At 36.7% G+C, this 19,256-nt stretch overlaps 1 protein-coding gene across 9 annotated transcripts in view; it reads right to left on the reverse strand.

Annotated features, from left to right (window-relative positions):
* MLLT10 (MLLT10 histone lysine methyltransferase DOT1L cofactor) overlaps positions 1–19,256 on the reverse strand; it is a 243,475-nt gene that overhangs the window by 110,715 nt on the left and 113,504 nt on the right. For 8 of the 9 annotated variants that reach the window (XR_003005988.1, XR_003005987.1, XM_024765495.1 and 5 more), the window contains 2 exons: positions 18,765–18,858; positions 16,759–16,854 (listed from right to left, as the gene is read on the reverse strand). Coding sequence is in view for 7 of the 9 variants with exons in the window: in XM_024765495.1 (XP_024621263.1) it covers positions 16,759–16,854; positions 18,765–18,858 (190 nt within the window). In the remaining 2 variants the exon portion in view is untranslated. The remainder of the gene's footprint in view (positions 1–16,758; positions 16,855–18,764; positions 18,859–19,256) is intronic. The other variant, XM_024765503.1, reaches the window with a different exon arrangement.

Here is a 19,256-nt window from a genome sequence, read left to right on the forward strand (position 1 = left end):
CTGGCTACTTCTACTGCTTTAAGTAATAAACTATACTTCATCTCTGACCCAGAATTTTCTTGTCTCCTAACTAGTTACCTTATAAGTAGAGTAAAATCACAGACCTCTTTCAAAGTTCTTGACAGTTTGGTAATAGGAATGTGATGCTGTTAGAGACATGGCTTTCTGGAAGAGGAAGAATAAGGGCCTCAAGGGCCAATTAATGGAATTTGAGGGAAGTCTGTGGGAATGACTAACAAACATTGAGCAAATCGTATGGTCAATCAAGTAGTAAATGGTCCTTCATTTTACTGCCTGATAATGAGGAAGAACTGAGGAGGTGGCTGTTAAAACCTCCTCCAGGTTACAAGGATATATTGTACAACACAGGGAATATAGCCAATATTTTATAACTATAAATAGAGTATAAACTTTAAAAACTGTAAATCACTATATGTACACCTGCAACATATATAATTTTGTACATCAACTATACTTCAATTAAAAAAAAAAAACCTTCAGGTAGGATGATTTCCTCACCAATCTGGCAGTTGGCTTCAGTTCCATCCTACCATAATAGTAACTAGTGAACAGAAAGTTCTAACCCTTTTCAGATAACAGTAACAGAGCCACTCACCTATGCTGGGCATAAAAGGAGGGAAACTGGCAAGCAATCACTATGGGCAGAAACAAAGTGAATCATAGGAACCCTGGTTCGCTTGAAAAATGCAGGTAGAGGGGCCTTAATGTATGTTAAGGAAGAATGGCAATAGCTGGGTTGCCTCACAGCTCAATACCACCTGCGATCTATCGAGCCAACTTTAAATTCAATTAGAGATGACAATAAAAGACTTCAGATATTTTTGCAGTGGATCCTGGTTGCTATAAGGCAGCTTTGGTCAGGAAATCTCAGGGAGATTTCCCAGAGGCAGACCAACACCCATGAGAAATTACAGTTGAGACTTAGAAGAGTAGTATTCAGGCTCTTGATGCCCCAGGTTGGATTTACAATATTAATAAAGCATTTACAGTATAATAAAGATGACCCACTGGAGAATGAGAAATCTAGATAAATTTTTCCAATCACCACTGCCACCCTGAAAAACTCTCCCAGTCTTTATGAAACTAGCCACCTTATTGAAACTAGGTGAAAACCTGAGAGTTTAACTTTGTATTGGGTGGCAGATACCCTGGACTGAGGAGAGCTCTCCAAAACGGGTTCCTACTGTGCGAGCCAAAATCAAGTTGACCAGAGAGTGCAAAGTGGCTGCTGAATCACGGGGTCCCCTGGGCTGAAATAAATGGTGTCACCCATGAGGATGTCACAATATAGAGCACTGTGAATGCTGAAAACACGGGAAATTTGTTTGGTTAACCCACCAGCAGCCGTCATGCCCTTGGAAATTGAAACTAAACCCAAAGGTGAATTTAACAGTGTGGAGCCATCTCTACCCCCCGAGTCTCTCACTCTTCCTCAACCTCCTCAGCCTTTAAGGTGATCACAGTTGCTTTAATAAGAAAAATGATTAGAGATGAGGATAAGATTTCCCAGTCCCCAAAGAGAAATCAACTAATGGCCACAGGCGCCCATCCAAGTATGCTGGAGAATTTGGAGACAGCAGAGACACAAATTTTTATGGTTCTGTCACACAGTTACCCAGATTACTATCTTACCGGGACCTATGGAAGAAAAAGGCACCAGCATCAGTGGAAAGATTCACAGTGGGAAGAAGGAAGCTAATACTTTCTACCTTCAGCGCCCCACAATCCTCATTATGCACTTGAGCTACAAGTTTTGTGACTGATGATTTTGCTCATTTGAGACTCTGGCAAAAAGCCTCTACCCAGAGGCTCCCATTGGGGTTCTAGATTTGTTGCCTCCCTGACACAGCTATCAGGGGCACCCCTTTTTGAAAAGTAGCTATTAGCTTGCCAGTGGGCTCTTGTCAAAACTAGACCCACAGAACAATGTGACTCTCCAGCCTATGATGTCTAATATTAAGTCAGACTTAATGACTAACAATGTGGCAATGGCAAGGGCCCCAAATTCCTCACTTGTCAAATGGAAATGGTATATTCAAGAACACAACTGCCCTGGTCCCATCAGCATCTCAGCTTTGTATTTAAAATGTGACAGCTACCTCTGTTCTGTCACCTGATGCAAAGCTGTTGGCTTAATGTGGACCTCAATTCATAGAGCTTCCCTTCAACACTGAGCTTGGTTCACTGACTAGTTCAACTAAACCGAAACCAAATGGTATGTGGTATGCACTGGGTTGCAGCAGCTATTCAGCCTCAGTACCTGCTAAACTGATCCAAAAATACATGTCATCACTGCACTAGGAGGCAGAATTCAAGCCATTCTCACAGCACCAGACAACACTTCTGTGGAAGGTAAAATAATGGTACTGAAAGATGTCTAAACCCTAACCCTCAGAATCTGTAAATATGTTACCTTACATGGCAAAAGGCACTTTGCATATATAAGTATATTTACTTATCCTGGATTATCCAGCAGGCCCAATGCAATCACAGGGATCCTTAAAGTGAAAAAAGGAGGCAAAAGAAGAGAGTCACTGGAAGATATACGACTACTGAAGACTGATCAGAGAGCTGCAACGTTGCTGGCTTTAAAGAGACGAAGTGGGCCATGAAGCAAGGGATGTGGGCATACTCTAGAGGCTGAAAAAGTTAAGGAAACAAACTATGTAATCACACAAAGGAATGAATAATAAATGATTTAATGCTCACTTTAACTTCTCTCTGCCTGCTTAACAAGTATATCCAGTTTGCAACATTAAATACTAAATCGTTTTCTTCTTCCATGGATAAAAGTCCATCCCTTCTCAACGTCTCATCAGAGATTATCCCTTTTCATGACCTCAGCAGACCCCTCTTACTCCATTAACATCCTGTGCTCCAGTTTCACATTCCTATAAATGTATATGTAACTACTACAGTATAGTCAATGCAACTAAAACTATAAATCCTCCCAAATCAGTTCTTAATTACTCAAAAGTTGTCAATAATACTACCTTTATGTCATTACCCCCATACTTAAAACTCTGGGTTTGTTTAAAAAGCAAGCATTTCACATGGTTTCACTGTGTTCAAGAAACCATATTTTTAGGCACTGTGGAAAAAACAGTTAAGTACAAAAGATACGGATCAGTTTTGAAACACAATGTAGGGAATTCCCCGGTGGTCCAGTGGTTAGGACTCCGAGCTTCCACTGCAAGGGGCATGGGCTTGATCCCTGGTCAGGGAACTATCCCCCAAATGCCACACAGCACGGCCAAAAACAAAAAACAAAACAAAACACAATATAGCCTGGCAGTTAGACATATACTAATGACAACTAGTAGTAAAAAAGTGAAATGAAAACATAAGAAAATTGTGTAAAAGATATCCAAAGCAAGAGATACAGCGTGAGTCACACAAGACAAAGTCTAGCTTCATGAGAAAGCCAGAACTAAGTGCTGGACTTGAACTGAGATGGAAGAAAGAAAAGAAGAAAATGAAAACTGAAGAGCATCATTATTTGACAAAAAAAGAATAATGTTTAAAAAAAAAAAAAAAACCCAAAGCTTGTTTGGAGGCAATGGGTAGAATATGATTCAAACAAATTGTTTTTCCCTTCTGTTACGTGTAATGTGCCAATACCTCAGTCCAAGCAAAGCCTCATCACTTAAGTCTTTCTGACAACTCTTCGTTTTTGCTATCAAATCAATCTCCTTATTTTACAATATTAATCATAATTTACAACTCTTAAAATAGTAATAATTTCACTTACTTGAATCAAATATACATCTAGCCTAACCCATCTCAAACTCCAGTCTCACACTTCTAACTGCCTTTAAAATGTTTCCCATTCCACCAGACGTAATGTGACTAAAATCAGAATTATCAGTTCCTCCTTTTTATAATGTTTACTCATTATAATGAGTAATTATAATGTTTACTTTTTCCTCAAGGCCCTACTTGTACTTATGGTGGTAGCATGCCCCTAGTGAAGACAGCCTGTAACCATCTATCACTTACAATGCACTCTTCCCCTTGCCCCACTACTACCAATCAGATCCCGGGCCTTATAGATTTTATTGCTTCAGTGCCTTGAATATCATTTCCCGTATCTTTCCATTCATATAAACTCAGTTTAGACTTCATCACTTTTAATCTGATTCAGGCTAACGTGCTTAAGCAACATAATACAGTGGTTAAGGAGCATGGACTCAGGAGCCTGACTGTGTGGGCTCACATTCGGCTCTATCTTATTCACTATTAGCTTGTGCACGCTGTTAAACTTCTATGGCATAGTTTTCATATCTGTAAAAAATAATAATAACTGTACTTATCGCACAAGTTTGTTGTTGGGGGTTCTATGAGTTAATAATACATGTAAAGTACCTAGAACAAGGTCTAACATACAGTAAATGTTAATTATCGCTGCGTGGTTGTCATTGTAGTTGTCATCATCATCATTCTACAAACTGGTCTCCTTATTTCAATTACTTATTAAGTAAAATTATTTATTTATTCAGTACACAAATGCTGATAATAAAAATGTAAATAGGACAAAAATTTATGGTGAAATTCCATTGTTTCAATGGGGAAGACAACTACATAAAACTTAGATAAATGTTATAAACAGAACTATCAGTCATCATAGTAGTTCACAAATTCTGTCCCCTCATACAAAACTGGGTGAATAATCTTCCTCATACCACGATTAAATGCAAACTCCTCTTACTGAAATTGTCATAAATGGCCCCAACCTATATTTTCATGCTTATCATTCTTATTCCCCTACCCCATGTTTTCAACAAACTGAACCTTCTCCATGTTCAAAATACTATGAAGTTTCTAGCTTTTGTACTCTGAAGATATTGTTCATGTAATTGGGAACACCGTCCTCTCATATCTCCTTAAGAAAAATCAATGACAACATTCAAAACGTTTCTAAAATAACACTGCTTTCATTTAGCATTTCCTACTGCCTCACAGGAAACTTCTGCCAAATTTCCACAAGGACTTTATTTTCTTCTCACTGGACCAATCTCGCTCTGACTCACGTGTATATTTATTTTAACCATTCAGCCTAACCTAAGCTAGCAGTACTCAATTTCAGAAACCACTACCACTTCACATTTCTTTTTTAAAAATTCAGCTGTGGTTATATACGACAATTAAGGTTTGAAAAAAAATAGGCCTACACAACAATTTATTCAGTAAAAACGTTACTGAGTGATTGATTTTACCACACAGAATCATAATAGGTAGCCATCCTCTAAGCAGTGTCACCTAATAATTCATCAATTAAGAATAAATTATTATTGGGGACTTCCTTGGTGGTCCAGCGGTTAAGAATCTGCCTTCCAATGCAGAGGATGCAGGTTGGATCCCTGGTCGGGGAACTAAGATCCCACATGCCACAGGGCAGCTAAGCCCAGGCGATGCAACTACTGAGCCCATGCCCTCTAGAGCCCACGTGCCGCAACTAAAATCCAACACAGCCAAATAAACAAATATTTTTGAAAAGAATAAATTATTATTATGCCCGTTATTTTTTTATCACGAAAACTTTCCAGTCTACTGGTTACCTGGAAGACTTAGTACAAAGTAATTCCTTACCTATTAGTGGTTGAACCTAAAGCTTTTAGTGCCCATGTGATTCCCACATTTACTTCATGATGAAGTAAACAAAACAAGAAACAGAATAAAAACACTTCATAATTTAAACAAAGTAACACTAATATTTATCCAGAAACCGTAAACATGAACCAGGCTCTCACTATCTTCTAAAGCCATGCTTCCAATATGGTATCTACTTGCCGCATGTGGCTATTTAACTTACTTAACTGTGGTCTAGTCTAGAACTTCACAATAAATCAATAAAAATTTACATTTGAATGTACTCCTCTCACTTTTCCTCTAATGTAACTATGAGACAAAGTTTATTTAACAATAATCAGCCCCAAGAAAATAAACAAAGAGCTGAAGACCAAATAACTTATCATAATGAAGGAACAAAACTACCACTGAGAAAAGCAAAAACAAAAAATAAGTGCTGGCAAGGATGTGGAGAAACTGGAAACCCTGTTGGTAGAAATGTAAAATGGTACAGCTGCTATGGAAAATAGTATAGCGGCTCCTCAAAAAATTAAACACAGAATCACCATGTGATCCAGCAATTCCACTTCTGGATATATACCCAAAAGAGCTGAAAGCAGAAGCTTGAAGAGATATTGTATACCCACCCATGTTCACAGCAGCATTATTCATTCGCAACAGCTAGAATGTGGAAGCAACCCAAGTCTCCATCAACAAATAAATGAATAAGCAAAATGTGGCATGTACATATAACAGAATATTCCACTTATAAGAGGAATCTAGAGTACTCAAATTACTAAAAGCACAAAGTAGAATAGTGGCTGCCAGGGGCTTGAGGGGGGAGTTGGGGGGAGGTGGAGTTACTGCTTACTGGTTGCAGAGTTTCCGTTCTGCAAGATGAAAAGAGTTTTGCAGATGGATGGTGGTGATGGGCGCACAGCAATATAAATGTATTTAGTGCCACTGAACTGCACATTTTAAAATGGTTTAAACAGTAAATCTTATGTATATTCTACCACTTTAAAAATTAGGAGTGATAACTACCACAGACAGAGAGAAACCTAGGGCCCTTGTCATTATCACTATCGTTAAAGAATTGAAACAAGCTCACACAGAGAAGTTTAAGCAGTTGGAGAGCTGCCCCAAACTGTTTATATAATACATTCTGTCTATACACTGTTTACTTTTTCTTCATCCATTCCCCCAGTTAATTGAAATGCTACAACTGAGATTATTTTTTCAGTTTAAAAATAGGGAATAGCAGGGGCTTCCCTGGTGGTGCAGTGGTTAAGAATCCGCCTGCCAATGCAGGAGACACGGGTTCGAGCCCTGGGCCGGGAAGATCCCACATGCCACGGAGCAACTAAGCTCGTGTGCCACAACTGAGCCCGCGTGCCACAACTACTGAAGCCTGCATGCCTAGAGCCCGTACTCCTCAATAAGAGAAGCCACGGCAATGAGAAGCCCACACAAGGGAGAGTAGCCCCCGCTCGCCACAACTAGAGAAAGCCTGCGCACAGCAACAAAGACCCAACGCAGCCAAAAATAAATAAAATGAATAAATTTATTTTTAAAAAAATAGGGAATAGCAGAAACAAACCAAACAAAACAAAATCACTTGCTTTTAAAATACAACTGTTATGTCACAAAGTATTTGGTAAAACAGTACTGTAAAAATACTTTGTACTACTACTACCTCAGACAATAAGATAACTGATACACAATTAATATATAAAAGTCAATAGTCTTTATAAACAGACAATAAAAGAAGATACAATAATAGTGAACCCCCTTTTAAAGTAACAAGAAAGGGCTTCCCTGGTGGCACAGTAGTTAAGAATCTACCTGCCAATGCAGGGGACACAGGTTCGAGACCTGATCCAGGAAGATCCCAGATGCCACAGAGCAGCTAAGCCCATGTGCCACAACTACTGAGTCTGAACTCTAGAGCCCATGAGCCACAACTACTGAGCCCACGTGCCACAACTACTGAAGCCCATGTGCCTAGAGCCCATGCTCCGCAATGAGAAGCCACCACAATGAGAAGCCCACGCACCGCAACAAAGAGTAGCCCCAGCTCGCCACAACCAGAGAAAAGCCCGCGTGCAGCAACAAAGACCCAACTCAGCCAAAAATAAAATAAATAAAATAAACAAATAATAAAAGAACAAGAAAGAAATTAACAAAGGAAATATGGTGGCAACAGAGTAGTTTCTCAATCTCTCTGAATCCCCATATAAAAACAGACAATTTAGGAAAACCAAAAATCCATGGAATAACATTTTACAACAAAACCAAGTGTCAAAGTACTTCCATCAACCCCAAAATACAAACAGAGTGGAACAAAGAACTACAAGATCTGCATGGTAACAGCATTTGTGAGTGGAGAAGGAAACCACAGGAAAACCACAAAATCACCAACGGTATCCACTGTAAAGCACTAAGGGCTAATTTAAGGACAGCAGCTGAAACAAGAAAGGGTTTTGCAATGGCCAATACCAGATAAATGCAAGCAGCCTCCTATAAGAAGGGCTGAAGTGGGGTCTCAATTAACCTTCCAGGTAAGGGTCCATTCTAGGACAGGGACTTACTCCAAAGAAAAATGGTTTCTAAATACCATCCCCACTGAAAGAATATGATACAATGATAGCAAAAAAAAAAAAAGGTTATGATGTACTGTGAACTATACACCACTTATGTGGTATTTCTACCAAGTATGCTTAACATAAATCTAATCAAAAGGAAATGAAAAAGACAAATCCCAGTTGAGGGACATGCTGCAAAACAACTAGTATAGAACCTTCAAAAATGTCAACATTGCGAAAGGTAGAAAAGCTTGAGGACTAAAGAGATGTAACTAGATGCAATGTTTGATACTTAACTGAATCCTGGATCAATTTCTTTTGAGGCAGCTACAAAGAACATTATTGGGACAACAGGAAATATTTGGATATGGACTATATAAAGTAGATGCTACATAAACATTTATTAAATTCAATTAAACATTAATGTCCCTATTCTTCATCTATGGAAAAGGAAATTAAACTAGATAGTGTAACATAGGAAATAAGTATATTAACGAACTTTTACTATTAATGGAAAATATTTGTTACAGTCACCATAATTCTAAGATTTTAGACAGTTGGAATTCAACTCTTAACACCTAAATGAATTTAAGTCTTCACATTATGTGTAATCTCAACTTTATAAAAGATAGTAACTCTACTGAATAAAGAAATCAGTCCCTCAGCCAATTCAATTAGTCATAAAATTCCATTTCATGGGCATGGTATTTAATTGATGCAAACTGTATTAATGTTTATCTTTAATATCTAAATTCAAGCAAAATTTCAAAAAGGCTATTCACATCTACTTGTAACTTGGCTGTTTATCCTCTTTTGACAAGGAATCTTTCCCTCCTAAGTTACAAGCTCTTTATAAATCTCTTCTCCCAAACGCTAGTCTAAGTAAGAACTTCCTGGAACAAAGCAGAGGATTCACGAGAGATTCTTTGTATTAGCATTCCTTTTAGAACACGTGAAAACTGCACCATTTGTACTAAGACCAAAAAAAGTTCGATTTGTAATACATCTGATTTATCTAACTTTTAAAGAAATGTGATTATTAAACCTCCACATAAAAGGCAGAAAGACTTGTGAAAAAAAGATCCACAGACTTTGGAGTCAGGCATGCTTGGTCTTAAATCCTTGCTCCATCATTTATTAACAGATATCTCCTGTTTTTGTCTGCCCATTATTTTTCTTTAGGTAACTCTTCCCTACTCCTTGTGACCTTGCTAAGATCTTCAACCACAGTAACCCAATACTCCGGACCACAAGAGTGAGTGTGTTAAACAGATAAGGCCAATCCTATGTGGACAACCCTCAGGGTCCCCAAACATTCTCAGTTCCAATGGCTTTCACTTAAGATTCTCCTTTGGTATGCCTATAATCACATCTTGTGCCCCAAAATTTGAAGGGTCTAAGATCTTACCGTACTTACAAGCTAACAATTAGCCCACCAGTTTCATGAGTGCTGGAAGAAGACACAAGACTCCTGGGCTGGACACAGAGGGCTCTATTACTCATAGCAATAGCAGTAGCCAGAGTGTCAGCATTTGCATCATTCCCCAACCCCCAATTCTGACAGGATAACCCGAAGGAGGCCAGATGACACTTGCACACAGAGTGGGTTGCATTTAAGGAGAGCAATCTTGGGCTTAGGGAACCCAATTCTGAACAGTAAGCATGCCTGCCAATTACCCCAGAAAGAGGTATTATCTCTGTATCTCCCAAGACTATATGCAACTCTGCCCTTGCTCTGGATGGTGCCTCCATTTTCCAAGGCTATTTATTATATAAAAACTTCGAAAAGTTAAACAAAGGCAGTTGAAGTCTCTGCTCACAAGACGTGTACAAATGTCAGAGTCCCATGGAGAACTGTCTCCCAACAACTGATGCCAAAACTGACCAATGAAATATTCAACCACTATGATCTATTCTTTCTTCACAACCTTGAAGTTAACTCACTCTCTTAACTTGTTCTTGGGACCTCACTGAGTTCTTCCAGGCCCTTGCTGCAACAATTCCTCCAAATCTATATGCCCCATTCCCTAGTTTCACTTTAAACACTTTTGAAAATAACTTGTCTCCTTATCCTAATATCCAACCTGCTTAGCAGTATCTCCCCTAGGATTCTGCCCTCGTCTACTTTCTCTGCTCCATTATCCAGGTGACCCGAAGTTGTAAGCACATCGGGTAGGGGGTCTCGGAGAAAGAGAACCAGGCATGGCTTTCTTGACATAAGAGAAGCCATTTCTGGCCTAAGCCATTTTGTGATCTAAGCCTGGCCACAATGGAACGGGTCTCCATAATTATTGATCTTACAGGAAATGAGGGAAATGCAGGAACAAAGGAAAATTAACAGGGAAGAGCTAAATCAGACTGCAAGTTCGATCTGTTTGATTTTAACCTTTGCTTTTTGCTGCTTTTGTTATTTTAATCATATATAATGGCCTGCCTCAGGGAACCCTGCCCCTCTGCCTGAATGTTAAACTAAAGTGCCTCTGTTCAGCTCACCGGGAGACAATCCGACCCTGCCCGCCTGTGGATGGCTGCAAGAAAGAAGAAATTAACACACTCCCTCACAGAGGCTGGCCATTCCAGGGGATATTTGCTAAACTTACGGCCTCTTTACTTTACTTCCTCATCTCCCCCTCTCTGTGCTATAAAAGAAACTGGCATCCAAACCCCATATATAATATGGTTTTTCGGAGACACCAGTCTGCCACCTTCTCAGTCTGCCAACTTTCCGAATAAAGTTGTATTCCTTGCCTCAACACCTCGTCTGCGCTTCACTGGCCTGTCTTGATGCAAGTAGAGGAAGCTTGGACTTGGTAACAAATGCAGTCAAGAACCAATAATTCAAGACTTCGCTGGTGGCGCAGTGGTTAAGAATCTGCCTGCCAATGCAGGGGACACGGGTTCGAGCCCTGGTCAGGGAAGATCCCACATGCCGCGGAGCAACTAAGTCCGTGTACCACAACTACTGAGCCTGTGCTCTAGAGCCCGCGAGCCACAACGACTGAGCCCATGTGCCACAACTATGAAGCCTGTGCACCTAGAGCCTGTGCTCTGCAACAAGAGAAGCCACCATAATGAGAAGCCCACACACCACAACGAAGAGTAGCCCCTGCTCACCGCAACTAGAGAAAGCCCACGTGCAGCAACAAAGACCCAACACAGCCATAAATTAATTTTTTAAAAAAGAAACAATAGTTCAGCAATAAAACAGGGTCCTAGTTCCTCCTCAAGGGATATACATAACAATCTGATACCTGTCTTGAGTTCTGCAGGAATTAAGGCCCCCCACCCAAGGTGGAGGATGAAACAGATGATGTCGACCTTTTCTGACCCCTCCTGACTTTAATCAACTAAAGCTTGGACTCTCAACTTCTGCCCCAATTCTATGCTGAATTCTCCTCTACTCAAGCCCCTTCATGAATATGCATGTACCCTTGGCTTAAAACTTCCCCACTTCTGCTGTTTGAAGAGATACCGCTTTGGGAGAGATCCCTGGTGTTCTCCTTACTTGCTGTAAATAATAAATCTTTCCCCCTTCCCAGTCTTTGGCTTGGTTGTGTCTTTTGGCTCAACACCCACCAAGAGGCGAACCCAGTTTTCAGGTAGCAAAGTTACTCACATACACGCCACCTCTTTTCTTCCACCCCTCCCACCACCCCCCAAACAGGGCAAGACAATATTCTTCTTTGTCCATTACCATACCTTAATCTTACATATTCCTCCAGGTATTATCCTATTTCTCAGTGGGCAGGAGTTGGAAGGACTTTTAGGAGATGATGCGTGAAAGCCTAACGAGCATGGAAGAGACTATTCCTAGCCTTTCAGGAGGCTGCTAAGGAGGGCTTAAAAGAGAAAAAAATGTACTTGAAAATTAGAGGAAAGGGGGTTCTTGTTATGCAGTAACAACATTTAGCAACATTATGCCCATGGTCACATAGAAAAGAGAAAGTGTACTCAATGTATTGTATGATTTAACAAGGAGATTTTCTAGGTAATATGTTGAAAGTGCAGTCTTTTTGCTATTTATAGTAAAAAGCAGTATAGAGATAAACTAGGAAAACCACTGACAAAAAAGGAACCAAGACCTGCTGGTTTTATAAGTTGCCAGTCTTTCCAGACAGCAAACAATGCTAAAGTAAGGACTAGCTTCCAGAAAAACATAAAATCTAGGCTACTGTCAGAAAACCACTATATGAGAGCAAAGCAAGGGTATGACTGTAAAATCCACTGTTAAGATTTAGTGAGCCTCAGAGAACCTGAAACAATGTCAGGTGTCAGGGTCAGGAAAGAGAAAGAAAGAATGAGGAAATATTCCAGACTGGGAAAAACTAAGTAAGAGACAGGACAACTGACTGCAACATGTGATCCTGGATTGGATTCTGAACCAGAACTAAAAAAGTCTCCCTCTTTTAGTATGGAGGACATTAGTGGGTGGAATTCAAATAGGATCTATAGATCTAATAGTTCTGCAACAATGTTAATTTACTGTCTTTGACCATTGTACTGTAATCATGTAGGAAATTTCCCCTTTTATTAAAACTACACATTAAAGGACTTAGGCTAACAGGGCATTATAATTTACTGTCTCAAGTTCAGAAAAAAGATTATACATAGAAAAGTGAGCGAAAGAGGGCAAAGGCGGGAGAGGAAGGGAGGACATGATAAAGCTAACAGGATGAAATGCTAACATCTTGGGAGTCTGGGTGAATGGTGTAGAGAAATAATGTGTAGTATTTTTGCAACTTTTCCCACAAGTCTAAAATTACTGCAAAATCAAAAGTTTTAAAAAAAAAAAAGATGTTAATCCTTCTGGCTGGCTGCCCAACACCCCAGGATGAAGGATAAAACTAGCATTACTTATAAAACTATTCATGAAATGACACCTTTTTTTTTAATTGGGGTATAGTTGTTTTACAGTGTTGTGTTAGTTTCTACTGTACAGCAAAGTGTAGTTCCCTGTGCTATACAGCAGGTTTTCGTTAGTTATCTATTTTATACATATTAGTGTATATATGTCAATCCCAACCTCCCAGTTCATCCCACCCACCCCGTTTCCCCCTGTGGTGTCCATACGTTGGTTCTCTACTTGTGGAAATGACCTTCTTAATTAAATAGTCTCATCTCCCGTCACTCTTCAGCCCCACCACACACTCCAAACATTCTGTTCCTGCAAAGCCCTGCCCTCTCCCCTCTCTTAACTCTTTGCACACGTAGAAGCTTAAAGCTTTAACCTGAGTGGAAGATTTCCAAAGGGAAGTACAAAAAGTGTGTGTGTGTAACGGGTGACTCTCAGACTGAAAACTTAAAAAAAACCCAAAAATACAGAGAAGTAATGACAGCTCTGTGATTGAGTTTTATTCCTCCAAGGACCAAAGAAGTAGCCCAGTTCTCTTCGAAGACATGAACAGTCCTAAACAAAAGGGAAGTCCAGTCAATTCCCTGAGGTTCACAAAACACTAACCAAAAAGCCTATCTCCCCCAACCTCCCAAAGCACCCTAACAGTATTTATACTAGCAATAACTCCTTCATCTGTTGCCAGTTATTAATAACAGAATGGAACCAAGGGCAAGTAAGGGGGTGGAGTACAGGATGGGAGATAAATCCCTCTAATTGTAGTAGGGGACAGCTGGATTTCTGTCATACCTATTTGGAAATGAGTAAATTTCCATAAGATACACTGCCACTAATGTTAATGTGGCTGTAAAGTATTGTAAGTCTAGTCTAGCATAATACTATACTACTGATACAATATAAGTTAACATTGATGAGTGGGAAGAGGATAAAGTGAGGATCAAATGCACTGGTACAGATTATCTCAATGCAAAAAATAACCACTGATTTCTAAATGATGACCTCCAACTTAGCCTTTAGGAAAAAAATCCTTTCTGAAGCTCGGAGCCTCGCAAAACAATGGCATGTCTCCAAGTCTGATATGCATTTCCATTTCCTAACTTTTGCCCACATCTCACTCTATGGCAGTGCTTCTGTAAACACAAAAACACTAGGCTTAAAAAAAAAATTCTATTTTACAATGAGCATTAATTGACATTAATAGTCTTAGAACATATTCTTCTTAAATAGTAATGATCATGATCCAAACTATTTCATGATTGAATTAAGACCCTCCTATAATATGCATAGCTTTTCATTCATTTCAAACATGTACTTTGATTCTTTTAAAAATATATAAGCCGATTTTTAGAGAAACTGTCTCTAATTCAAAGGTATATCTCACGATTAGCTTTTCCTCTCTCCTTGCTGGCATTTCACAGTTAATATCTAACCAGTAATAATATATCTTGGGCCACACAGTAATTCTCTCAAAAGCAAAGGCTAAGTATTGGGTTGGCCAAAAAGTTCGTTCTGGTTTTTGTAGCTTATGGAAAACCCGAACGAACTTTTTGGCCAGCCCAATATTTTTTTAATTTTCTTATAGTTATATATAAAAAGTTAACTTGTAAATTGATTTCATTTAAAAATAAGTGAGTTGGATAATACAATATTTAGTATTAAATATTCTTTATCATCACTTATTTATAACTTAATAAACATGTGACAGAATGAACACAGATAAAAGAATTCACAGGGAACATGATTCTAACATATCTTATGAACAATATCACCAAATTTTAGTTCATAACATATAGTATTTTAAATTAGTAAAATCCAAATAGATTGTAAGTACTACTTGTCAAAACATTTTATAACACGATATGCATATTTTCAAGACAACCCTATTAGATGTTAAAGTCTTAAAAGAGGTAAGGAGGGATGAAGAGAAAGACAGTCTGTAACACCCTATCTTTCCAGTTACGTCATCACTTAACATCATACCATAATAAGAAAGTCCCTCCCCGAATATTCCTAAGGCAAGCAAACAAGTCTAACAATAATAATAAATGTATAGTATGTTTATCTCACAGCCTTCATAGATTATCAGAAAATCTTAATTATTAGAAAATAAAATGCACAAACTGATTTTAAGTCTGACAACAAAATCAAGTTGTACTAAACTTATACGTGCTAAAAGTAAAATTCAAATAGTATTTATATACTAATGAAAATACCAACAGCTAGAATTTAAAGTTAAACAAGTTTGACTAACTTAATACATTGTTTTTTAATACAGTATTCAACGACTGCAAAAACTCATAAAATGAAAACTTTAATTCATTCCTAGAAGGAAAAAAAGATTAATAAATAGTCACCAGTACCGTATTTATTAAATACTGTACTACATTTAATAATTGTCCATTAAAAATAACATGACAGGGCATAGATTAAGATAAATATGGTCATACAGCAAATACTTCTTTAAACAGATAATCCCATGAAATGGCAGAATATAAGAACATCATTGGTATGACTTCCCTTTTCACAATTTATAATAAGCCCTACCTAAGACTTCCTCAATCATGATTAAAAAGTTTAAATAAAATCTCACAATGCTTGTTACAAAAACGGCCAATTAAACCAAATCTGCCATTTTTCCATGAGCAACACAAGCAATAATAAACAGCAAAATCAAACCCTACTATTGTCACTATCACAAAACCACCTCGTTAAAGAACTCAAAATGAATATGTGTACTTGTTGCCTAAGATCTACCAAAAATATATAAACCTAACAAATGTTCGGAAGGAGAATATAAAGTTATTAATTATTATTCACTAATAATTGGAAAATTAATCTCAAAACAAAAAATTTAAGCTTTCAAAATGTTTACCTTGAAAAAAGAAACAAATTCTAACCAAATTCCTAAGTATTTACAAACATGAAAATGTTAAGTGATTTAGTTTTTCACACAATCTGTAGAAATATCTTCCAAACTAGTTTATACCAACTGTTTAAAAGTAATATTCTTTCCTAATTGGAGAAGTCCTTTGTATCTTCACTTTGTTGAAAACAATCCATAGCAGTCCTTTTCCTATGTGGGCAATATGTCCTATGAATGATTCTACAGTACTTATCATTAGTTTACTAAAAATTACTCATATCCTTTACAATAAGTAAAAATGTAAGCAGAAAACAGGTAAGTCAGAAGAAGACAGATTAGTATTAGGCAAGCTTTTAGTGTTTTAATTAAAAGACAGAATATTCTCAAACAAATGGTATGACATTTGGTCATTAAAAAAATAATAAACCATTAGTACCACTGGGGAAAAAATAACAGTCAAGAATATATAGAACTTCAAAATTGTTCTATATTATAAAGGGAAAAGGCTGATGAGATTTTTACTTACATGTGAAATAATCAGTTAATAATATCTAGCAACAAACCATTATTGCTAAAGTTACCCAAAGATTTCAAAAGATGACCAGAGTAACACATGCAAGAAATCCCTCACATGCCTTCAATAAAGTTTTCAATATTTCAAATTTTCAGTTGAAATGGGTACAACCATATTCACAAATATGGCATATTATTTTAAACCTACTCTTTGACTTAATACTCTGTATTAGCCAAAATTTTTCAGTATTTCAATGTTTTCATTCAGCTATCAAGAAACTTAATTTTATCTAAAAACGGGAAAAAAATCTATTAAGTAGATGTGCTACATATTTAGCAACAACAAATCCACTTACTTTTTTCTCTTTCTCATGATGTTTATCCTGAGAGTGAGAGGAAGAATCACTTAAACTTTGATCATATGACCTATTACATCCCCGTTTGCTCTTTTTCTAAAAAAGAAAATATGTATACATATAGGTATATGTATATAAAATTTGAAATCTTTTGTTAGGTTTAAACCAATTCAAGTGTGAAGTACTATAAACTGTCTACTGAAGGAAAAAAAAAGTCTATTTCAAACTATATACTCCAGACACCATCCATATATTATATATTGCATTATAAAGGAAAATATAACCCTAAATCTAAGATTAATGCCATGTTTTTGTACGTTTATTAAAAAGTGTGAAAACAGACTATACTTTCAAACAAGCAGCAGCTTATTTGTCATTTTATTACAAAACCACCTCATTAAAGAGATCAACTATAGTTTTCAACGTCTGGTTTAAAAAACTAAAGATGTTTCAACCAAAAATAGAGAATGCCATATTGAAAAAGGATGCCAAGACTAGAAGAAAAGAAAAGAAAATATCTGAAGAGTTACTTTATGCCACTAGGAAAAGCAAGAAGCCTTTTAATCTCATACATTCAGTATTAAGGCATACAATTTTCTAAAAATCTGTCTCTGCAGTTCATATAGAAAAAAAAAAAATGAAAGGAAATGTCAGCATTAGATCCATGCATTTTTCAAAGCATTACTAAAACTATTACACATTTCTATTTAAAATACTTACACAGATTCATAATAAAGTATGACAGAGTTACTGGAGGTGTTAAAATTTGGTGGTACCATAACTAGTTTAAACTAGATAAAAGTGACTATAAAAGATGATCAAATTCCATGCAAACATAGATCTTATACAATCTTATTAAATTATTAAACAGACTTTTTCCCCCAACCACCAAATGGAATAACAGCATATTAATAAGTAACAATGAAAAAATTCTATTTACGCAAAGGTCAAAATCCACTTTCATTATTTCTATATTTTATCTATATCATCTCTGATTTAGAAAATGAACATTCCAATGTGGTTTTAAAGCACATTTTCAATTTTACTATCTCAAGATTTCTCTTAGAACACTTCAATGTTCTTTGACAGTCATTAAAATAAATCAAAGTCTTCAATATTAAACAATATATATGTACAATCTTAAATATTTTATATGCATGAACCAGAATACTGGAGTCATGAGTTGCTCATTTCTTAAGAAAGCGGCCCCTAATGATATTATTTATTTTTTAAAAAGAAAGAAATAGCCCTATTCCCAGGGGAGAGGTAACAATAAAAAATAACAATGAGACACTAAAGAAAAACAAAGAAGCCTTATATTTTCAGTATACAAATCTGATACCTCTAAAGACTGAGAAATAGACAATGGGGCATTAAGGAAATATTGATCTGTCAAAGGAACATGGACACAAAATACATAATGGTTAATCAAATAATACTAACTCATCCATGCTACTATGTGACAGTAAAGAGTGATCAAATCTAAAATATTTCCAAAGCTGTATTTAAATATATTTTTCTCAAGATCTTTAACCAAGAAGTTACAAAAGAGCCTTGTTTCAGGTTTACTATCTCCAAGTAAATAAAAATGAAAATAAATAATAAAATGGGTAATAGTAATAAAGCAAAAAGATGAGAAACAAGTGATAATCACAAAATACATAATCAAACATCAAAAATTAAATTAACTGAAAACGGTGGTAAATTACAAAGAGTTCTTTACACATTTGTATTTTCTACTAAATGTATACCAACATTTACTATTAACTATTAATATATATTCTAAAGTAGAATATTCACCTTTATAAATGAACCCAAGCAAAGCAAAATCTTTTAAAATTACTAGAGCTTTTAATTCCCAACAAAGAACACGCTAAGCAAACTTAATCTGAAGCACAAACAACCAAAAAATGTAATGGCTATTATGCCTTTTCTATAAAAGACTCAACTCTATTGTCAAAACTAATTATTATCATTTTAAAATTAAATTCAAGACAAATTCTTACCAGCTTACTGAAATGGTATTTACAGTAGCCACAGTATTGGACGTTATCTGCACCATTACCTTCTTCTTCACAAAGTAGTCCTGCAAACTGAGCACTGAAAAAGAAAGCCAAGTATATCAACAAAATTTCAAACCATGGTGTGCGTATATATATCTATATATATTATATATATAAAACTTAAAATTCACTTCCAAGCATGTAGGGTTTATAAGAAAACCTTACATCTCCTATGAGAAAAAGGGAAAATAAAAGGCTTTATTCTAGCTAAGACCAAGAACATTTCATCCCATCCTATGACTGATATATTTTTAAAGTTATATACATGGTTTAAAATAAACTTTTTATCCATCTCTAACAAGGATGAAGGTTTATTCACGTTTTATGTCACCAAGTAGACATCAAATTTCTTTTAAGATATCTCCACACCCCAAACTTAACACTTCATTTTACTTTTTCAATCTCTATCACAGGTACAACTGGAAAGGCCAGGCG

This window comes from Neophocaena asiaeorientalis, unplaced genomic scaffold, assembly GCF_003031525.2.
Source record: "Neophocaena asiaeorientalis asiaeorientalis breed wild unplaced genomic scaffold, Neophocaena_asiaeorientalis_V1.1 scaffold217, whole genome shotgun sequence".
Lineage (NCBI taxonomy): Eukaryota > Metazoa > Chordata > Mammalia > Artiodactyla > Phocoenidae > Neophocaena > Neophocaena asiaeorientalis.